General features: G+C 50.0%; 1 protein-coding gene across 5 annotated transcripts in view; it reads right to left on the bottom strand.

Moving 5' to 3' along the window:
- The window catches only part of SAG (S-antigen visual arrestin), a 41,374-nt gene that overhangs the window by 5,790 nt on the left and 11,953 nt on the right, over positions 1–23,631 (bottom strand). For 3 of the 5 annotated variants that reach the window (XM_070786909.1, XM_070786910.1, XM_019957932.2), the window contains 11 exons: positions 19,370–19,430; positions 16,971–17,015; positions 14,688–14,881; positions 13,369–13,428; positions 11,665–11,741; positions 10,503–10,638; positions 9,454–9,538; positions 7,487–7,559; positions 4,977–5,114; positions 2,825–2,902; positions 29–52 (listed from right to left, as the gene is read on the bottom strand). In XM_070786909.1, the coding sequence (XP_070643010.1) occupies positions 29–52; positions 2,825–2,902; positions 4,977–5,114; positions 7,487–7,559; positions 9,454–9,538; positions 10,503–10,638; positions 11,665–11,741; positions 13,369–13,428; positions 14,688–14,881; positions 16,971–17,015; positions 19,370–19,430 (971 nt within the window). The remainder of the gene's footprint in view (positions 1–28; positions 53–2,824; positions 2,903–4,976; positions 5,115–7,486; positions 7,560–9,453; positions 9,539–10,502; positions 10,639–11,664; positions 11,742–13,368; positions 13,429–14,687; positions 14,882–16,970; positions 17,016–19,369; positions 19,431–23,631) is intronic. The other 2 variants (XM_070786911.1, XM_070786912.1) reach the window with 1 other exon arrangement.

The following is a 23,631-nucleotide window of genomic DNA, read 5'->3' as shown; positions in this document are numbered from 1 at the left end:
GGCAGAGAAGGACGGCGACGAGGCTTACCTGGATGTGAGCTCTCCCAGAAGGCTAGGAAACAAAAACACAAACAGGGCTGTGGGGACTGTCCACGGTGGCAACACACCCCTCCTTGCCGTTATTCAGAGATGGATACACCCCCCTCGGGTCCTTCATCACCCACAACTTTCAGGATCTTTGTGCTCCTCACGGTGCACTCCGCTATTCCTCTCTGCTTGTGACTCCATGTCTTTCTCAAGTGGATTAGTTAAAGCCCTAAAGTTCAAGAATAAACCCCAGTCCAGAATTTCTCTCGTGGCCACAAAGGTCACCATGAAATACCTGCTAAACGCTTACCTTGACTGCTACATTCGACTCTGTTTTAGAGCCTCTGAGAGAAAGTGAAAGAAAGCACCATACACTTTATAGATATAGACACTATATATATATGTGTGTGTGTGTATATATATACATATATCTCATCTCATATCATATATATCTTGTCCTTGCTGCAGCGCATTTTGGATCTTAATTCCAGAGCCAGGAATCGAACTTGTGTCCCTGGCGTTGGAAACACAGAGTCTTAACGACTGGACTGCCAGGGAAGTCTCAACACTATACGCTTTGTAAAACAGGACAACTACAAGCTGTGTTAACAAAATCTGCAAAATCAACCCATGTTCTACTTTGTGGTCCCAACCAAAATTTGGGGGAACTCTTCGTCCACTGAGACTTATGGAATATACACATAGATTTGCCTTGATGGCTGAACTACCCAGGACTCATTAAGGTAAAAGGCCACTTGGCCTTTGGCAATGGAATTTGAAAAGGAAAATGAGAAGTTGAGTTTTTCCCTTTTGACGAGATTTCTTTCTTTTTTTTTTTTTTTTTGGACCATACCACGTGGCATGTAGGATCTTAGTTCCCCAACTAGGAATTGAACCACACCCACTGAGTTGGAAGCACACAATTTTAATCACAGGACCACCAGGGAAGTACCTTGGTGAGATTTTTAAATTGAAAGAAATTGAATTTAAAAAAAGATGGAAAACCATTTCCTCAGAACTATGAGATATCTGTGCTCTAGTGTGAAAAGGAGACTACCCAGTCCTGTAATGATTTTGGGGGGCGAGAAGGCCCCCCATCATGGATGGAGCCTCCTGAGACACACTGTGACCTCATTTCCCAGCAGCCTTGCTTTTCTGAAGAGAACTAGAGAGCTCTTCAAGGAAATTAGAGATGCCAAGGGAACATTTCATGCAAAGATGGGCTCAATAAAGGACAGAAATGGCAGGGACCCAACAGAAGCAGAAGATATTAAGAAGAGGTGGCAAGAATACACAGAAAAAACTGTACAAAAAAGATCTTCATGACCCAGATAACCATGATGGTGTGATCACTCACCTAGAGCCAGACATCCTGAAATGCAAAGTCAAGTGGACCTCAGGAAGCATCACTACAAATAAAGCTAGTGGAGGTGATGGAACTCCAGTTGAGTTATTTTAAATCCTAAAAGATAATGCTGTGAAAGTGCTAAAGTCAATATGCCAACAAATCTGGAAAACTCAGCAGTGGCCACAAGACTGGAAAAGGTCATTTTTCATTCCAATCCCAAAGAAGGGCAATGCCAAAGAATGCTCAAACTACCACACAATTGCCCTCATCTCACACGCTAGCAAAGTAATGCTCAAAATTCTCCAAGCCAGGCTTTAACAGTACGTGAACCATGAACTTCCAGATGTTCAAGCTGGATTTAGAAAAGGCAGAGGAACCACAGAGCAAATTGCCAACATCTGTTGGATCATAGAAAAAGCAAGAGTTCCAGAAAAACATCTACTTCTGTTTTATTGATAACGTCAAACCCTTTGACTGGGGAGATGACAACAAACTGTGGAAAATTCTTCAAGAGTTGGGAATACCAGACCACCTTACCTGACTCCTGAGAAATCTGTATGCAGGTCAAGAAGCAACATTTAGAACCGGACATGGAACAAAATACTGGTTCCAAATTGGGAAAGGAGTATGTCACGGTTGTATACTATCACCCTACTTATTTAACTTATATGTAGAGTACATCATGCGAAATGCTGGGCTGGATGAAGCACAAGGTGGAATCAAGATTGCTGGGAGAAATATCAATAACCTCAGATATGCAGATGACACCACCCTTATGGCAGAAAGCAAAGAAGAACTAAAGAGCCTCTGGATGAAACTGAAAGAGGAGAGTGAAAAAGCTGGCTTAACACTCAACATTCAAGAAACTAAGATCATGGCATCTGATCCCATCACTCCACGGCAAATAGAAGAGGAAACAATGGAAACAGTGACAGACTTTATTTTCTTGGGCTCCAAAATCACTGCAAATGGTGACTGCAGCCATGAAATTAAAAGACATTCCTTGGAAGAAAAGCTATGACCAACCCAGACAGCATATTAAAAAGCAGAGACATTACTTTGCAAACAAAGCTCCGTCTAGTCAAGGCTATGGCTTTTCCAGTGGTCATGTATGGATGTGAGAGTTGGACTATAAAGAAGGCTGAGCGCCGGAGAATTGATGCTTTTGAACTGTGGTGTTGGAGAAGACTCTTGAGAGTCCCTTGGACTGCAAGGAGGTACCCGTAGTGTATGTGTTTTGCAGTCTGCTTTTCTACCTTTTTCTCTGTAATGTTACATCAGGCAGAATTGTGAAACTAGACAAATAGAGTCTTTCTCAAACCCTACCATGTAATTGGTAGAATTTGTGGACCTTTCTTGCTTTCTGTCTCCCAATTGCTGGGGAACAAAACCATTCAGATGGCTGACAGCCAGACAGAGCAGGTGGCATGTTGGGGCGTGGACACTCACCCTGACACCGTGAGCTTCACCTTGATCTGGTAAGACACCAGGATCCCCATGACGGTCTTGTCTATTCCCTCCTTTATGCTGTTCAACAGAAAAGAAAAATGGAAGAGTGCAGAGGAGCAGTAGGAAGCAGAGACCCGATGGATCAACCCTTCTCCCTAGGCTCCCCAAGTAGGGGGCCACCCTCTCCAAGAGACCAGATCATTCATGTTCTGCTGCGTCCTCACTGGGGAGCTGGAAGGCAGCCCTGACACTCGGTGGATCGGGGGCTCTGGATTTGTCATCATTCAGTCACTAAGTTGTATCCAACTCTTTGCAACCCCATGGACTGTCACATGCTAGGCTTCCCTGTCCTTCGCTATCTCCTGGAGTTTGCTCAAACTCATGGGCTTCCCAGGTAGCTCAGTTGGTAAAGAATCTGCCTGCAATGCAGGAGACCCCGTTCGATTCCCAGGTCGAGAAGATCTGCTGAAGAATGGGTAGACTACCCAGTCCAGTATTCTTGGGATCCCTTGGTGGCTCAGCTGGTAAAGAATGCATCCACCTGCAATGCAGGAGACCTGGGTTTGATGCCTGGGTTGGAAAGTTCCCCTGGAGAAGGGAAAGGCTACCCACTCCAGTATTCTGGCCTGGAGAATTCCATGGACTGTATAGTCCATGGGGTCACAAAGAGTCAGACAAGACTGAGCGACTTTCACATTCATGTCAGTTGAGTCGGTGACACCATCCAACAATTTCATCATCTGTTGCCCCCTTCTCTTCCTGCCCTCAGGCTCTCCCAGCATCAGAATCTTTTCCAATCAGTCAGCTCTTCTCATCAGGTGGACAAAGTATTGGAGCTTCAGTATCAAACCTTCCAATGAATATTCAGGACTGATTTGCTTCAGGATGGACTGGTTGGATCTCCTTACTGTCCAAGGGACTCTCAAGAATCTTCTCCACAGCACCACAATTTGAAAGCCTCAACTCGAGGCTGGGGACTAGGGATGGGCTTTGCTCTACCACTGACTGACCCAGTGTCCTTGGCTGAGCCTTTCATCTGGTGAAACCTCAATTTCCTCATCCATGAAATGAGTAGAAATTCACCTTTCTTACCAAAGAAAGCATGGAGAGACGGGCTGTTTATATACTACTCCACGAATCACAGAAGGTCTTTACAAACGCACATGCCATTTTGAACTTTGTGATTCCTTCACCCCTGAGTTCCTGGATCTAGAGTGTTGTCTTCCTGTTTGCCCATCTCCCAGAGCTCACAGACATGCTTAGAATCTAACACGCCAGCTGGAAAATCGTCCTCAGAAACCCTTTGACTCCCATGATCCTCCTTTCTGCCTGATGTTCACTGCCCCAGCTGTTCGTCTCAGAGCTTTTCCAGACAGCATCACCTGGAGGCGATTACTGGGGCCGTGGGTCACACAGGATGGGGGTGGGGGTGGTATGGGGAGCTGGCAGTGAGCCCCCAGCCTGGTCACAGTTCCTACCCCAACCCTCAGGGCTCATCCCACACACGCTCCCAGGAACAGAAGCCCCGGAGGGCAGTGAGGAGTGGCAGGGGTATTTGACTTAGAAGCTTCGATCTAGTTTTTACTGGATCCGCTGGCTCAATTCAGCCCAACATTCTGAGCTGGGTCAGCAGATCAGTGCTTAGCTTCATTTAAATTGAGCTGACGTCCATAGCCCTCAGGACCCCCTGTTCCTTACCTTTCCAGATGGAAATGAATAAATGATGTTTCCATCCTTCATGAGGCACTCAGTTCAATGCTAGCTGATGCTATTTCTCAGAGGTACTAGCTGACTTTTCTGGAGCACTCGCTGTGTGCTGGGCCCCACATTTGATGTGGCCTGTCTCCCGTAATCCATGTCAGCTCTCATACCCTAAGGATGGGGAAACTGAGGTCCTCGCTCAGACAGCTGATGGGGTGGCCCAGACAGAGCAAGGGAGCGGGGCTTCGGCACAAGGCTGTCTCCAGAGCCCAGAGCTGCAGTCGCTACATCATGGCAGGCGCGGGCGAGGGATCCCCGCTTGGGCCACTGAGTGCTGGCTTTGCACCGCCGGCCACCACACCACGTGCCAGCCGTGAGCCCAGGACTAGGACGAGAAGGAGCACAGACCCCTTCCCCCCACCTCCCCCAGCACCGAGTCTCGGGGGCTCACATGGTGCTGGAGGCCAGGTTCGTGTCCTCATGCTTGATCTTCCCATCCAGGGCGATGCCCCTTCTCTCACGGTTGTTGGCCAGCAAGGGCACCAGCGTCAGCGTCTTGGTCAGCGAGCTGTTTGGCGGCACTTTTTCCCTGCAGGAAGAAACACGGCCGATTTAGCCAGTTGCTCTTACAGGCTTAAGGCCACCGGGGCCCCCAGGAGACCTTGTCTACGCTCACGCAGTTCCCAGAACCCACGTTCCCCGCGACTTGTGGGAAAGGCAGCCCAGAGGGGCTGTGCATGTCTTATGAGAAGGAGGAGAGCATGAGTGACGTCTCACAACAGGCTGGCAGCAACGTTGGAGCATTTCTCAGCCTGCTCCCATGGCTGAATTTCTGGAATGTTCTGTGGGGTGAAGTGAGACCAACTGGCCCAAGGATCAGGGACCACACCCTGTTTTCTCCCAAGACTCCATGAAGCACATGATGGGCTGCAGGGCGACTGGTCAGTACCAGCAGAGAGCCCGGGCTGGGTGTCGTCCCGGTCAGGAGGACCAATGTGTGCCCTGGGAGTCTCCGATGTGAGCTGGACAGACTGGGAGGTTTGGGGTTCATAGCAGCACAGGCTCTTTCTCCCCCAGATCTCCTCCATCACCAACCAGGCAGGGCGTTCCCCAGCATCTGATAGACACAGGGACCCCCTGCCAGACAGTGGGCCTGGGTGTAGTGGAGGACACCTCAGTGTGGTTTCCCCAGGTCAGGCAGCGTCCCCAGCTCACAGAGCAGCATCGGAAGCTGGAGAGTCAGCTCTGCTGCCGCGAGCTGCCCCTAGGCCTATGCCAACAGCCACTGCGCAGCCTCACGGGCTCTCTGATCGCAGAGCCCAGGCGGGCTCTAGCCATGTTCCTGGCATAACCTTCGTCCCTGTGCCCGGCCAGGAGAAGACAGGGCCCCAGAAGCCCTGCCCAGGAGCCAGCCTCGGGCCCTTTCCTCAGCCTGCCCCCAGACAGACGGGCAGCCCCACTGCCAGCCTCCTCTATCTCCCTGGGGAGTTGAAGGCGGCTGTGGCTTCTCTAGCCTCCAAGTGCACACAAGAGGCTACTGGGCACACCCTTTACAGAATCCTGCTTGAGACAAGGTGGCCCACATCCTTGCATTTGGGACTGGGGGGAATCTTCTCTTAATAAGCTTGGTTTGGGCAGCAGAGTGACAGAAGCAGAAATTACCTTGTCAACATAACTACCGTAGAAAGAGGCCCCGGGGCTGGGCTTGGACTATGGTCTGTCCTGCTGCACCCTGGCCAACAGCCTCTGCCAAGACCCTGGACCAAAGCCCCACCTGGCCACGTCCCAGCACCTTCGGGATCTGGGACTGCGTGGCGGGTAGCAGCAGGGGCATCAGGGCTGACCTGGTTCCCAGGTGGCCTGCCTACCAGAGCCCCCAGAGCCTCACTTTCACTCCCACATTTTTGAGGGTACTGAGGATGGTGTCCAGTTTTCTGGGACTCTTTGATGCAAAATGAGCTGAAAAGAGGACCGGATAATGGGGTATATTAGGGGAAACCTCCGCTGGGGACCATTTCCTCCTATCGTTGTTGGGCACATGCCAACAGGTGAGCCAGGAAGACTTCCAGGCACCGATATGGGCAAGGATGCCGTCTGAAAGTAGAACTGAGCCCGGGCCTGGCCTGGCGGAGGCAGTCAGAGGTTCATTTCCTGCCTCTTCTCCCCTGAGATGTAAACTCAGGCCAGGTTCTGCTTTAAGTAACAGTTTATCCCGAAGTGGCCTTTTAAATATCATGTAATGTTTTCTTGCTGAATCTGCTGTCTTTCCTCACTCCACCGCCTTCCTCCAACGATGAGAGTATTTTTGTCCTACAATGGGGCTTGGAAAACAGGAAAACACCTTCCCAAATGATCCTTCCTGGGTGGGGGGGTTGGTAACCCCCCGAAAGCTGTGAACCTGAGTGCCTAGCACAAAGCAAAACCGGTCAGGTCTCTTGCTGCACCGTGAAGAAGCCATCGCAGGATTCTCATTTGGGTTTTACTGTTTGTTTGTTTTCCATTTGATTTTTATTCTAATGGAGGGAGAAAAGTCACTCATGACAAGTGGTGGAGTACTGAGATAGCATTCTAATCTCCTCATCATGGTACCAGATTTTCAGATTGTGGAGATCAAAAGATAGAGAACCCTCATGTGGGCTGACAGGTTATTTGATGACCTGTTCTGGGGGTCAGAAACAGTATCCCATCCCTACCCACTTATTTAAGGATCAATAGAAAGCTCTAGCCCTTCCCGCTGTGACGATTCAGGCTTCCTTTTTCTGCTCCCCATCATTTCCTAGCTCGACCCAGCTCTCAGAACTCTTGTGACTTTGCAGCCCTTGAAGTGAGAAAAGGGGAAGGACGTGGCAGGCTGGGTAGCCGGCTGACCGCTCTACTTCCTTCTTCAGCAATGACCGAAAAGGGGAACTTGACAAAGAAGCCGGAACCGCCCAGGAAATAGAAACCCAACCCGCTACTCACTGTGTTTCCTCCGCAGCCACCGTCTTGATGTAATAATCACTCGAGTAGAGAACCACGTTGGCCACTTGCTCCACTGTAAAGGGGGGACAGCGTAGGGAGGCTCAGTGTGGGGTCCTGCATGCTGCCTTCTGGGGGACCTGGCTGGCCTTCCCTCTCTAATGGCCATCTGAGTGCACCTCTCAGGCTCAGCTTTAAGGCTGAGATACCTGTTCTGGCCTCAGGCCAGCTTCCCAGGCGACGCTAGTGGTAAAGACCCCGCCTGCCAATGCAGGAGACATAAGAGAGGCAGGTTCCATCCCTGGGTCGGGAAGGTCCCCTGGGGGACAGCATGGCAACCCTCTCCAGTATTCTTGCCTGATGAATTGTGCAGCACACAATTGTTTGTGGTTGTGGTGTGGTGGATAGGAAGGTGGGCTCTGGGGCCAGACTACCTGGGCTCAAATCCCTGCCTAGCCATCAGCGCTGGGGTAGTAGAACTTCCTGAGCCTCAATTTCCCCATCAGCAAAATGGGGGTGATAACTGCATCTAACTTATATAGTTGTTATGATGATTAAAAAGGTGATTTTTAATTTTTTTTTGTCACACCTTGTAGCATGAATAATTTCTCCAACCAGGGATTGAACCCACACCTCCTGCAATGGAAGTATGGAGCTTCCTGAACCACCAGGGAAGCCCTCAAAAAGATGATTTTTAATTTCCATGTAAATCAAATTTGAGAATCAAAAGAAATAATTTGTGTAAACTGATCAACACAGCGCATAGCCTATACAAAGTTCTCAATATCTGGCTTCAGAAATTCAATAGCTTCTTTCAAACATTAGGGGTCCAGATGTTAGTATTCATAAAATTTTGAGAAACAACTTAAAAAATAATTATCAAATGGTACTTTCTCCATCCTGCTGCTTTGTGAAATACCGTATGGAACACTACATACAACATGCTAAATAAATCACACCAGGTCCTACAGAGACTTAAAGGCATAGAAACTAAACTCACATAAAAACAAAGCCTTAACGTAAACACGTATATTAGCATTAAGAAAAACCTAGAATATTTCAGTATGAGTGCATCCGATTCCTGAGCCTTATCTATGATGGACAAGAGGGAGAGAGGAACGTAGTGGATGGCACTTAGGTAACCAGCTGTCCCGGTCTGCCTGGGACTGGCCCGTTTCAGCACTGGAAGTCCTTGGTCCTGGGTCCTGGTTAACCCAGGACGGTTGGTCACCCTAAGTCTGTCTCGGTCATCAAGGGCCTGAGGGAGAAGTGGACGGACAGGTCTCCCTTCCAGGTCATTCTATCACGTCTTTTTACTTCGCCCACATGAGACCGAGTTCACGGAGCACCCCCCTCACTTTGACGCCCTTTGACCTGAGGCAGTGTGCTGGCCCAGTGGACCAGTAAGTCAGAGGCCCCTCTCCCGAATATACGGGAGGCCGGGCCATTACATGGTGACACAACAGCAGCAGTGACAGTGGGGATGACCATTTACAAAGCATGTCCAGTGCGCTCAATCAACAGATCATGAAACCCGGGACGGTAGACCAGGAAGGCCTGCTGTGACTGCCCGCTGGACTCTGAGAGGATGTGCACAGCACGAGCCCACAGGAGAGCCCAGGGTTCCCAGGCTAGGTCCCTCCCACTACTCTGTGCAGAAGGGAAACCCTCCCCCTCCTCCCTCCCCACCGAGACCTGGACCCTCCAGGAAGGCAGGACAAGGAAGGACGGGAAGACATCCTGTCGGGGGTGCTGTCCCAGGATGGAAGACGGCTCTAAGCTGAGCAGGAGGCTAGAGAGAGGACACTTAAGGGACCTCCTCCTCTAAGGTCCTGCTGCCCTGACAACAGAGACAAACGGGAGGTTCCAAGGACCCAGGAGGGCCTGAGAGACCAGAGGAGAGACCCGGGAAACATGGCCACTGGGGACTTGCAAGGCTCTGCCGTCCAGCCTGGAGCAGAAGGTCCTACCTAGCACTTTAATCTTCTTCACTGTCTTCTCTGTGCTGTTGGTCACGGCCACGGTCACAGGAATGGGTTCCCCGTGGTAATAGATCTGAAGAAGTTAGCAGATGGGACAGAAAAGGGGAAGAGAGCCTGGTCATGTCTTTCTAAACTCATCCCAGTCCTTCAACTGGAGGCAAAGTGGCTGAATTCCCACACTTTTGAGGAAGGCAAGGTGAAGGCATCGTGGCTCCTGTGGGGATGTGTCTGGAGCAGGCTCTGCCCTGTGTGTGGGAGGCCGAGGAGATGGCATGGGCTCCAGCCACAACACCCAAGTCCTGAGTGTCACGCAGAGCTGGCCGCAGGGCACTTGAGCAGGATTATGAAGTTATTTGGGGCAGAATGAGTGAAAAGAGAGGAGAATGTGGTGAGGGGGCAGAGGTGGAGCTGGTCCAGTGATGACTCCATGTTATACCAGACAGGCATGTTGTTGCACACACACACACACACACGCATGCACACACATGCATGCATGTGCAGACATACATGCACACACATGCGAGCACACCACACATGCACACTCATGTATGCATAGACACACATGCATGCACACACGCGTGTACACACACACATGCACACATACGGTCTGCTGGGCTTCTGTCAATGTGTGTGTGACTCTTGTTGACCAGAGGGACCGGAGACAGCCCTGGCCAGTGGTTCTTCACCTTTCTTGGCCATGACGTTCACACGTGACACAGCCACCCCCTTACCGTTACTGCCCAACTTCAGTTTGAGGGAAGCAAACAATCTGTAACACCCATTGACGCGGCACTAAGAGGCTCCCTGAGGCAGCGATGGGGGGGGGGGGCAAGCCTTCCCCAGGTTGCCGGGACCCATGATGAGTAGAATGCAGGCCAGTTTGGCCCTAGTCTAAGGGTCACCTTCACTGACTCCAAGTTATGAAAAAGTTCAGTCATCCTCATAGGTCGGTATTTACCACTACACCCAAGACTGCCTACAGCCCACCCCCAGCTGAGGGCCTGGGCGGGCTCCCCGCAGGCCGGCTCCACAGTCACCTCTTTGCTGAGCGAGACGGCGAGGCGCAGGGGCTTGTCCGACATGAAGAACTGCCAGGAGGCCTCGGCTCGGGGCTGGGGACCCATATCGCGTGGCGCGTGCTGTACCTTCCGGATCAGCAAACGCACGGAGCTCCTGCGGATGAGACGTCACGGACGGTCCCAGGATCAGCACCTGGGCCTCCTCGGGATGGCCCACCAGGTCACCCCCCACCCCCCGCCTCATCCCCAGGCTAGGATCCCTCGGGGATGTTCCCGATGGATGCAGAAGGACTGGTAGCCGGGTCAGGTCTGGGGGTAGGGGCCTCTCGGGTGGTGTGGACCCATCTGCTCTCCGCGGGCCCCTCTCACCCTCCGTGAGGACCCCGGCTCGGGCTCCTCTGGGGTGAAGCTGCGGTGGGAATGTGTGCCTACGTTAGGTTTCAGAACTCTCTACAAATCTGATGCCTTGTCATTGCCATTCAGTACAGGTGTCCTCTGAGTGTGAATGCTGAGTATGAGGGGCAAGTGTTGAGGGCACAGTTGGAAACCTTATTCAGGAACAAGGAAAATGAACGCCAGGGCCTGGGAGGACAGGAGTCACTGCCTAGTGGGCAGAGTTTCTGTTTGGGGTGATGATAGCATTTGGGATACAGATAGTTTGGGGATATTTCCCAAATGCTATCATCATTTATATAGCATTCAGGATAGATATATCATCATATATATATATATATCCCATATGTATTATCATATATATCCCAAATGCTATATATAGATAGCAGACAGTATACAAGTGGTTATACAAGGTAATGACTATGTTTAATGCCACTGAGCTGTACCCTTGAAAATGGTTAAAATGGTCAACTTCGTGTTATGTGTACCACCACCACAACAAAACGCAAAAGAAGAAGGAAACTCAAGGGGCTGTGGAGGCTTTCAGGAGCTTACACGAACCCTTGAGGTTGAACGCTCCTATTATTTTCTGCTGCCTTCCCACTAGATGGTCAGCCATGGACACCCACCCCAACTGTAGATGGTCCCTCCTGATGGTCCTGACCTGGTTCCCACTACACCAGCCTAGTGGGAAGAGTCTGTCTTGCAAACATAAAGTAAGGGGCGGTTTCTTACCCCCACCCCTTAACCCTAGACCCCTCACCTATTCCCACAGCCACACTCTTACTTCTTGGGAATTTTGTCCTCTTCCACATCTGTGCTGTGCGTGGCGAATGCTTTGATCTCAAAGTCGACCCCACAGCTCTGCAAGGGGGCAAGAGATGAGACAGGGCTGCGGTCTGCACCTCCCTTCCAGAGCTGGATGGGGTCACAGCACACTCGGGGGGATGTTTCGTGGCACTTTTTTTTTTCTACATCAGCCATCTGCTTTTCAGAGCTGCACCAGTAAGACTTGATCTGGGGACATCCCTGGCGGTCCAGTGGTTAAGACTTCGCCTTCCATTGCAGGGGGTATGGGCTCGTTCCCTGAGCGGGGAGCTAGGATCCCACATGCCACGGGGCAACTAAGCCCACAGGCCATAACGAAGACCCAGTACAGCCGAAAAATAAAATAAAAAAATTTTAACTATTGTAACAGATTTAATAAATAGTTTAAAAATGGTCCACATTAAAAGAAAAAAAAAAAAAAAACCTTAAAAAAATAAAGACTAGATCTGGAAGTGTACTCATGATGAAATAATGGCATTAGTGCAAGGAGAGTGCCAGGGGCCCTGAGGCCCTAGCAAAGGGCACCAGCCTGCAGGCCGTGCCCCACCAGCAGCTGCAGAGGGTGAGTCAGGCATCCTGACTTGTCCTCGCCTCCCTCCGCCTCTCATGGCGTCCAGCCCGCCCTCGGTCAGCTGCCCTCGGAAGTGGCCATGTGGTTATGTTACTGACGGTCCACTGCCTGCAGCTGGGGACAGGCGCAGTGCTCCCAGGGCCCGCGGGGGCCCACGGACACCCCTGCTGGGGCTCCAACGCCCGACCCCGGCGGGCAGCTGCTCTGCGGCTGCAGCCAAGCATGGCCAGGCTGCCAGGGGACCTGGCACTGGCAGCTCTCCCAACTTCTGAAGAGAAGCTGGAAATGGAACTTGGAGAGAAGGCTCCTGAATTTTAAATCAACAAAATTAAAAAATCTTGCACGGGTGGAACAGATGCATCTGCCAGCCCCTCTGCCCGCTCCCCACCTGGCCCCAGCATGATCCCCCACCCCACGTTAACCTCCTTCTCTCTTGTGTTAACACGACACGGTGGGCATGGGGGCACCAGCGTGGGGATGGGCCCTCCACCAGCTAGCACGTGAGTCACAGTCCTACTAGTCCTGTGAAACTGTGGACTCTCAACAACGCTAAAACCTAGCTTGAAAATAAATACGCATCCATACCCACCAGCACTTGGAGTTCTTAGCCCTGTGTTCTCGCCGCGCCGCTCCACGCCCACCCCATGCCGCTTCCCGCCCAAGCCGAGCTCTCCCACCTCTCTACCTGGGGCATGTGCTGTTCCTTCCTTGTGAAACGCTTATCACTTCTCTCTCTCTATTCATATTGAGCAGCTCCTGTGCGTGCTCCTAGACCAGCACCCAAGCCTTCTCAAGGAGGAGAGAGATCGTCTGTTTCACTCACAGGGCTGCTCACGGTTAGGAAATGCGCAAGGTGAGTGATGGACTCATCTGTTATCCGTTCTCTCTACTTTGGGGTGTGTCTGAACTCTTCCACAACAAGAGGCTCAAGTATTACAACCTTGCTTGTTAATTGGCTATACCTCAATACAAAATAAAACGTTTAAAATTAAAGAATAAATAAATAAAACAGATTGTTAAAAAAAAAAGAGGCTATTTTAAAAAGCCCTTTGAAGGAATGAATGAATCCCTGGGATTCATTCTGGAACCAACCTTGCCCACATCTTGCGGAGCTGGCTGCAGCATCACCGAACAGGGCAAGTAGTCAGGAAACTGTGGAAAGAGACAACAGATCATTTCTTTCAGAGAATGTTATTCCTCATGTATTCCACCATGCATGCACGCTCAGTCGTGTCTGACTCTTTGTGACCCCATGGACTGCAGCCCACCGGGCTCTTCTGAACAAGGGATTCTCCAGGCAAGAATACTGGAGTAGGTTGCCATTTCCTCCTCCAGGCGACCTTCCTGACCCAGGGCTTGAACTTGAGTCTCTTGTGTCTCCTGCATTGGCAGGCAGATTCTTTACCACTAGTGCCACCTAGGAAGCCCATAAATACATATGTATATGTATGTATTATATATGTAATGTGTATATATGTATACACACACACATATAATATATATATATACACAAAACATAAACCTGACTATTTTAAGCATACAGTTCAGCAGCATTAATGACATTCACATTGTCCTGCAATGGTCCCCACCATCCGTTTCCAGAACTTTTCCGTCATCCCAAGCAGAAGCTCTGTACCCATTAAACATCAATTCCCCAATTCCCTCCTCTCCCATGCCCTGGAGACCACCCTTCTACTTTCGGTCTCCATGAATTTAACTCCTCCAGATCCCTCATGTAAGTGGAATCACACAGCATTTGTCCTTAGGCGACTGGTTTCTTTCACCTAGCATCACGTTTTCAAGGTTCATTCTTGTCGTAGCTTGTGTCAGTGAACTGTATAACTTTGGAGGAATATGTAATCCTAAGACCCATAAACATGCTAGTGAAGAGGGTGGCTACCCCACAGCGAGTCCAGGATGGAGTCATCAGAGGCAGGCACTCTGGCCCCAGGGTCCCTCGGTTCCACCAGGGATTTCTCTTCCGTGAACCCCCAGGCTGTGCTCAAGGCTACAGCCAGGATCTCATCTCACTAAGATCTCCTGGCTCACGGGGAATTCTTGCCTGCTTAGAAACTCCTCAGGGCCAACTGAGGGGCACTTCTTTCTTTTTATAGAGTGAAGGCGTGACACGCACGTATAATTAGGTGGTCGGATGCAGTTTAAATATTTAAACTGTAGGTTGAAACCGTGCCTTCAAAGGCTAGGAGGCTATTTTCAAGGACTTAAAAAAAAGACAATGACAGCCCAGGCAATCTAGAATTTCCTCAGTTATAGAAGGGTGCAATTTGAAGGCCCGCATATGTGAAGCCATTTCTCTGGCCCCGTTCCTTGGCCACCGGTCACATCACAAGGTGCTGGGGGCGGAAGGAACCAGTGCAGTGGTGGGGATGGGGGCGCGCAACGTCACCCACCGTGAGCAGGAAGGGGTAGGTGTTGGCCCCCAGCTTCTTGATGAGGCTCTCCTGCAGCCTCGTGGTGGCGCCCGAGGCCCCCATGGGAGGGAACACCTGGACCTGGGAGAAGTAGAGGTCCCTGCGGAAGCTGAGGCCCATCACGTCGATGTCTTCCTGGCCGTAGCGGAAGGCACACGTCAGAGACACGTACACTGGGAGAGAGACAAGAAGGGTGCGCTTGGCCAGTCGGTCGGTCGGCCCGGCACCCCTGCCTGGGCTGACACCGCCTGCCTGTGGTCTCGGCATTCAACCTAAAGCATCCCGAGGGGATGGGACCTGGGGACCTCACCACCCAGCTGGCCCTTCCCTCCCTCTGGCTTGCGTTAATTACTCCAAAGGGCTGGCTTGGAGGGCAGCGAGGCCCCTCAGACGGGCCAGATTTTGTCTCCTGACTCCACTGTTTCCCACATCCTCCCCACTTTCCCTCTTGATCCACCAGCTCAGGGACCTCAGGAGGCTTTTCAGCAGGGTGAGGTCACTCAGGGTCTGAGGGTGGGAGGTCTGTCTAGAGTTGAGAGGGAAGGTGAGAAGCAGAGGGGAAACAGAGCTAGGGAAAGGACTGCCTGATCTGGGCGTGGCCGCGAGGGGAGTGAGCTGGCGCTCAGGGACCAGGTGGAGAGATGAAACCAAGTCCCAGAGGAAATCCGTCTTTTCACATGGCTCGGAAACTTCATCGAGCTTTCTCTAAATCAGCCGCACTTGTGAAAATTCACTGTGGTTAGACGGATGTAAATGGTGCCCCCGGCGGACCAGAGGAATTATATGAGACTACACCTCTTGTGTAGGAGGAGAAGAGGGCAACAGAGGATGAGATGGCTGGATGGCATCAGTGATTCAGTGAATGTGAACTTGAGCAAGCCCCAGGAGATAGTGAGGGACAGGAAGCCTGGCATGCTGCAGTCCACGGGATCTCAAAGAGTCAGACATGACCTGGCGACTGAACGACATGTGTTTTGAGGGTGGACTGTTTACAGCTGCGTTAATGTGCTAAATAACTGCACGAGGTGCCCTGTGCTTGAACGGAAAGCACGTCCACCCACGTCCTTGGGAGCCGTGGGTTGAGGATTTTGTCTATGTCCGCTTCAAGGATAAGTGCCCTTGGCGCTAAGCTCAGAAGAGTCACTGATCACTTGCTTATCCCTCAGCCGACATTTGTAGGAACAAGGTGCCCAGAGATGACCTGGTTTATGCCTGCCTCTCCGGAAAATGCTTTCCTGGCCAAGCGTGTGGGCTTTCAGGGCTGGAACTGGGCTCCTCCTGGTATAAGAGAGGAGCAGGGCTCTCCGGAGAAAGCAGAGGAGGGCAGTTGTCAGCCTGTTTCTGCCCTGTCCCCGGGATGCTGAGGGCCCTACAACTGACATACTCCAGAGCACATCTAGGGGTAGGAACAATCCTTGTGGGTTGCCGACAGCAACGACTCTAAGAGGCACATTTTTGAATGGAACTGAGTGATAACTCAGATGGGCTCTCATTTAATTTACACAACCGTTACTAGCATCAAATTCCTTGCCACACACTTCACAGCAGCCAGAGATCACTGAGCATGCTGTGCTGCTGTGGTCCAGAACCACCAGCGTGTGCTAAGTCGCTTCAGTCCGACTCTTTGCGACCCCATGGACTGTAGCCCCCCAGACTCCTCTGTCCACGGGGATTCTCTAGGCAAGGGTCCTGGAGTGGGTTGCCATGCCCTCCTCCAGAGGATCTTCCCGACCCAGGGACGGAACTCAGGTCCTGACATCTCCTGCACTGGCAGGCGGGTTCTTCACCACGAGTGCCACCTGGGAAGCCAAGAACCACCCGAGTCAGCATAAAAAACTCTGCCTTCCAGCAGCCTCCATGCCTCGATTTTCAGGTAAACTCAGAAAGGAGCCCTCCTGAGTCTGCCTGGACATGGAACCACAGGACACGGTGGAGAGGGGCGTGAGCATGCAGTCTGCGGAGGGGTAGCCCTGGGCTCTGGGCTCCGTCTGCCATCCCTTATCTGGTCGGCTCGAGCAAGCGGCTTCCCTGAGTTTCCACCTCCTTCTGGGAGATGTGGACAGTGGGCTCTGGTGAGGACAGAGCCCATGTCCCAAGGATCGTACAGGGGAGTGTGGATGAGAGGCCCAAGGTGCTGGCAGTGAGAATGGGTGTGCAAGGGCTTCCCCATCTCTTCTTGCACGCTCACATACACACATCCCGTTCCTGCTGCGAGCCGAGACCAGACCCCCACTCCCTGGAAGGTGGAGGAGCATCCCTCACCTCTCTTGCCCTTCACGAGCTCAGGATCCACCAGCACGACGCCATCTAAACCAAGAGAGAGAGAACAGTGAGGGTGGAGGATGTGGAGGAGGCTGGAGACTTCCTGAAGTGTGTGTGTGTGTGTGTGTGAGAGAACATCACATGGAATCCATGTTCATTACGGGAACCTTAGAAACGGAAGTAAACAAAGGGAAAAAAGTCACCCCATTTCCACTACCCAGAAACACCCATTGTTGAGATATTGATGCAGAAAGATTTATCCAGATTAGATGCACTTATGTAAAACTTTTCACTAAAAAAAAATGAGATCCTATTATACCGTTCAGCTCACTGCTTTCCTCACTCAACTGTATATTGCAAACATCTATTCACACACACATACACACACACTCACATAGTATGTATTAATCATTTAAATTGGAGCAAATGGCCACACATTTGCTCCAATGAACAGATGTATTATAAATTATTTAATCAAGCTTCTCTTGTTAGGGTATTTAGGATGTTTCTGATTTTCCCCATTATAAGTAAATCACAATGAACATCCTTAAAGATAAATCTCTATCCACGGTAGAATTGAATGTGGCTTTTAATAATATAAATGCCAAATGACCTTCTAGAAAGGACATTGCTGAAGGACATGCTCATCTTACTGCCTAAATTGCCAGTCTTTTACACTCTTTTAAAAAAAAAAAAAAACAAAGAACAATTTGAGTTGAAGTAATTATAGATTCACAGGAAGCTGCAAAGATAGCACAGAGAGGTCCCCATGTATCCCTTATCCAGTTTCTTCCAATGGTTACATCTTAGATAATTGCATACAATCTCAAAACCAGGAAGTCGACATGGGTACAGTGTGTGTATACTTCTAAGTCGTTTTATCAAATGGAGATTTTGTGTTAGCACCGGCAGTGCGGACAAAGAACTGTCCCCTCACCATAATGATCTCCCTCCGGGGCTGAGCCTTTGTAGTCACACCCAGCTACCTCCCCCCACCAACCTTAGCCCCCTGAAACCACTATTCAGTTTTCCTTTTCTATAATGTTGTCATCTCTAAGATGTTATAAAAATGGAATCGTAAAGCATATGGCCTCTTGAGATTGGCTTTTTCCACTCATCATAGTGCCCTGACACTTACAAGCTGTAGCATGGGTTGGTAGTTCATTCATTTTTTTTTTTTAACTTAAAATTGAGTTAAAAATTTTTTTTAAAAATTGATGGTGCATTGTGGCATGTGGGATCTTAATTCTTTGACCAGGGATGGGAAACCATGCTCCCTGCAGTGGAAGCCCGGAGTTTTAACCACTGGACCACCACGGAAGTCCCTGGTAGTTCATTCTTTTCCACTGTCGAGTAGCATCCCAAGGCATGGACATGCCCCAGCGTATTTAACCTCATTCACCTATTGCGGGACATTTTGGCTCTTCCTAGTTTGGAGCCATGACAAATAAAGCTGCTGTGAACAATCACATACAAGTTTTTGTGTGAACGTAATCTTTCATTTCTCCGTGATAAATGTCCAGGAATGCAAACTGGGTCATATAATAAGCATATGTTTAGCTTTTAAAGTAACTGCCAACCTGATTTCCAGAGTAGCTGTCCCATTCTACATTCCCACCAGCAACGCCTGAGTGATCCAGTGTCTCCACATTCTCGCCAGCATTTGGTATGGTCACTGTTTTGATTTCAGTCATTCCGACGGGCGTACAATGATATTTCATTGTGGTTTTAATTTGCATTCCCTAACGACTAATGCTGTTGGACATGCTTCTTCTTTTCTTGTTGTTGAACATTTTCCTGTGTGCTCACGTGCCACTCGTATATTTTCTTCAGTGAAATGTCTTTTCGTTTTGTTTGTCTATTTCCTAATTGGATCTTGTTTTCGTTTTCAACTGGTGAGTTTTGAGCTTTCTTTATATACTCCAGAGATGAGTCCTTTGTCTCTCTCACGCTCTTTAAAATTGTCTCCAATCAGCCGGTGGCGCCTGGATGATGTTTTAATTTGCATTTCTTTGATTAGATTATTAACCAAGTCAGATTTTTTTAAAAAAAACACAAAACTAGTCTCACCCTAGACCTTCCCTAGTGGTTCAGTGCATAAGAATCTGCCTGCCAATGCAGGGGACCCTGATTCGATCCCTGGTCTGGGAAGATTCCCACACGCCGGGGAGAAACTAAAGCCCGTGTGCCACAACTACTGAGCCCGAAAACTGCAGCTACCGAAGCCCACGTGCCTAGAGCCCATGCTCCACAACCAGAGAAGGACCGAGATGAGAAGCAACTAGAGAGGAGTCCTGCTCGCGGCAACTAGAGAAAGCCTGTGCAAAGCAACAAAGACCCAGTGCAAGCAAAAAATAAATAAACACATTAAAAAGAATCTCACCCCAAACTCGACTTACCCACAGGCTCTACTCGTTCAACGTGGTCTATGTAATCTCTCTTCCCCAGGTAGATGGTCACCTGTGAGAACAGAGGTGGGTTCTCAGTGGTCAAAGTACCCGCAGGTATTCATGTTAAAAATCCGCAACAACGGAAGAGGGAAAACAGCAACAACGGAAACATTTGCCCTCGTTTGGAGAAGGGGAGGCGCCTGGCGCTGCTGCTCGGCCTCCCTGTCCTCCTCTCGCCCTGCTTGGCTGTAGGCAAGGCTGTAGGCAGAGACGACGGACTGCGGGCAAGGTGTGGTCTTTTCTCAGCCCCTGAAACTGCTCCAAGGAATTCTTCCTATCTCTTCAGGAAGACCCTGTTCTCCCCGCCTTTTCCCACCGAGCCCAGGTCTCCTGTCAACCAGGCAAACTTGATGGATTCGTTGCTGATTCTTTAGTGGAAAGTGACGCTTATGTGCATGAGGCTGCTGTCAGCTGTTTGCACGTTGAACCTTTCATTTCTCGCTGTGATTGAAATGTTTCTCCTCACTGTTAGAAGAATTTCTGGACTCAGCAAGAGGCAGATGTTCTGGCGTCCCTGAAATCCTATCAGGTGAGCATCTATACACGTACACCTGAAGAAGCGGGGAAAGCGTCCTGGCTGGGGACAGATAACCATCTCCCAGCCCTTGTCCTGTCCGTTTCAACGCCCCTGGCAGCAAAGGTCCCTTTACCACCCCCATCTGTGGGAGAGCGTGGGTTGGATTCACCACCACCCACCACCTTAAGCCATGGCACTGTGACCGTGGTGGTAAGAATTCTCTCACGCATCTTGCAGCCATCACCGTGTCTAGCGCAGTGTCTGGTACAGGCAGGAATTTAATCAACATTTGCTAAGTGCATCAGTGAGTGAATGCATGGATCCTGGCTAGCTCCCTCTTCCCCAAGCCTCTGAAATTCATATGTCTCTTTCCGTGGACACTTAAAATAATTTCTGTTGGCATTAAATCATCTCCTATATCTGCTCCCCTGTAGCGGTCATCCAGGAATGTATCTCCGTGGCTTCAAGGTTATTTGTGTGATTGATGTTGAAGCACCTGATCATAACCAGGTGCTGGGGGTAGCTTATGGTGAAAGGATGCTTTCTGGGTAAAAAAAAAAAAAACTCAGTGTGTAAAATGCCCAGAGCCAAGAAAACGCTTCTGGAACTGCCTACGGTTTCACCTGCAGGTGCGTAGCCACCAAATGGGGATGCAAATGGCCAGAAAGGGTCTTACAGGACCAGACCCTAAAGATTCCAGGAGGATGTGGAAGCATTTGAAACAGGATGAAAGGCCTGCAATAAGGGGTACGTGGTGCTTGTCCTGTACCAGGCGCCAAGCTAAGTACATGGAGCACATTATTTCATTTAATCCTCACAACTACTTTATGGGCTAGGGATTAAGCCCGTTTTATGGAGGAGAACACTGAGGCTCTGGTTGCATTGGCAGCAAAGTGGAGAAGGGGTTGGCGAGAGGAAAGCCAGGTAGGCAGCTGAAAGTGGTCGGGAGGAGGGCGAACTGAGGAATGAACAGGAAGGGAGACGGTAGGGGGACAGAGAATGTCTTCCTCTTTTTCAAGCTTTGCTGTGAAGGAAGGAGAGCTAGAAAGGAGATGGGGTCAAGCGGCATTTGCTGTTCTTTTTCTTGTGTTTAAGATGCATGAGGTCAGTCCTTGTTGTCATGCTTAGGATGGTACTGGTAGAGAAAGAGAGATGGCCCCAGAGGGAGGAGGCTTTGGGATCGGACCCAGAGGAGGTGGTGGGCCACGATCCAGGCTGTAAGTAGCATGAACCTCAGTGGAAGCAATAGCACGTCCTCTGCCGCAACTGCAAATGAGGAGAAGAGACAGGAGCAGGTGGGGAGAGTGGGGTGGATGAGGCGAGGCTCCAGCCGGTCTGCTGCTTACCCATCCGACAGCCACGCACAACATCTTCCTGGATAACAGTCACCAATCATCGCATCCAGGGCGCACCATCCCCAAGCGGTTGTGTTAAGAAGGCCACCCCAGAGGATCGTTCTTTTCCCTGCCCAGTTTTACTGAGATATAATTGACATATTGTTTAAGGTGTACAATATAACGATGTATGTGTAAATCACAAAGCCATAGCCACAAAGCTATACGCTAAAACTGAAACTCCAATACTTTGGCCACCTGATGCGAACAGCCGACTCATTTGAAAAGACCCTGATGCTGGGAAAGATTAAAGGCAAGAGGAGAAGAGGACGACAGAGGATGAGATGGTTGGATGGCATCACCGACTCAGTGGACAAGCGTTTGAGTGAACTACGGGAGATGGTGATGGTCAGGGAACCCTGGTGTGCTGCGTGCAGTCTGTGGGGTCGCAGAGTCAGACACAACTGAGTGACTGAACTGAACTGAACTGAATAGCCACAATAAATTTAGTTAATATCCATCATGAAGGATGATTCTTGAATGGCCTGCTCCCACTCTTTTGGCTCAGGATGGGCTGAAGGTGGGCATGTAATCAGTTTTGACCAACGAGGTAAAGAGAAGTCTTCTGGAGAAATACCTCCTCACCCTTAAGAGACCCCAGGAATCAACAGTCTTTTCCTTCTGGAAGGAAGTGAAGGTGAGTTCCCTGAAGCTGGGGCAGCCGTCTTGCCACCAGCCAGAGGATAAAGATTGTAGAAGATGGAGGAGTGGAGAGATTCGGAGAGAAACTGACCCAGGGCCCTGGCACACCACGCCCGAGGCCAGACAAAGACTTGCAGTGGGAATGATCCTAATACGGAGAGAGTCGTGGATGAATCATTTTTTCCTCCTAAATACAAAAATTCTAAGTTTCCCAGGTCAATGGAGGTCTAGCTAGGTGGGAATAAGGAAAAAGTCAGAAAGTGATAATGCCCAGCAGGAGTGGTTTCTCTCTTCTTTTGCCGGAAGTCAAGATAAAGTTCACTGGAAAGACACAAGTTGGAAAAGAGTTGGGAGGATGAAATATTTTGGGGTACCTGACTTGTCACCCTGAAGAATCAGAGGACTGGATGGAAGTGATGGAGATCCTCAGGGAGGAGAGGAGAGGGGAAGGAGAGAGTGTGCAGAGCCTGTGAGGCATGAGAAGCTTCTGAGAGTTTCTTTCAGGCCCAGTGTAGGCTTCAGGAGTCAACCAGAAGAATGACCTAGGTCCACATCCTCCAATATTTATCTACTGGTGGCCATCAACACTTGAAATATGGCCACACCAAATTGCCATGTGCTGTGAATGTAGAACGCATACCAGGTCTCAACAACTTAGAAAATAAATTTAACATATGTCATCAATCTTCACTGGAAGGACTGATGCTGAAGCTGAAGCTCCAATACTTCAGCCACCTGATTCAAAGAGCCGACTTATTGGTAAAGACCCTGATGCTGGGAAAGATTGAAGGCAAAAGGAAAAGGGGATGACAGAGGATGAGATGATTGGATGGCATCATTGACTCAATGGACGTGAGAATGAGCAAACTCCGGGAGATAGTGAAGGACAGGGAAGTCTTGCGTGTTGTAGTCCATGCGACTGCAAAGTCAGACATGACTTGGTGACTGAACAAAGAAGTGTTATCAATACTTTTTATACTGTTTACATGTTGAGATGATAGTTTTTTGGTTATATTGGGTTAAATAAAATGTAGTATTAAAATGAATTCCCTGTTTCTTCTTACCATTTTAACATGGCTAATAGAAAAATTTAAAATTACAAGTGCAGCTTGCAATGGATGGCACAGAACTAGACTGTCAGCCCTGAGAATCCATCGAGCCGTGCAAGGAGACACCACCCCCAGAGGCTGTGGGGTGGGCCCTCGACTGGGTCTCCCAGGCCAGGAAGTTCACATGCACATCTAGACCGCCTACCACCCCCTGGTGGAGCCAACAGTGGCATCACCTCTGCCGGGCATGCAGGGTGCCAGGGCAGTGGTGGCCGTGCAGCCACAGCGAGCACTGTGGAGCCTCGAGAGACGCGCCCTCATCCAGTGGTCCTGGAGGCCCATTAGGGTGGAGAGCTTGGCGCCTGGGGTGGGTGCCAGATGGTAGAGAATTGCATGACCCAGCATCAGTGCTCTCCCCAGGCAGGTAGGCAAGACGGTAGAAAAAGGCCCAAGTAAATTATAGGCGTTACCAAAACAACGTCTGAAATGTAAGTCAAGGGTTCAAGGCTAGAAAAAGAGTAAAATTGGAGGAGAGGGATTGGGCACTGAGAGATCAGGAGAAAATGAAGGGTCCTGGGGCTGAAGTCTTGTTGAGATTGAAGAGAAGTA

The sequence above is a fragment of the Bos indicus genome, chromosome 3 (genome assembly GCF_029378745.1).
Source record: "Bos indicus isolate NIAB-ARS_2022 breed Sahiwal x Tharparkar chromosome 3, NIAB-ARS_B.indTharparkar_mat_pri_1.0, whole genome shotgun sequence".
Classification (NCBI taxonomy): Eukaryota; Metazoa; Chordata; class Mammalia; order Artiodactyla; family Bovidae; genus Bos; species Bos indicus.
Note: the sequence above shows the minus strand (reverse complement) of the source record. Positions and strands in the feature narration are given on the sequence as shown.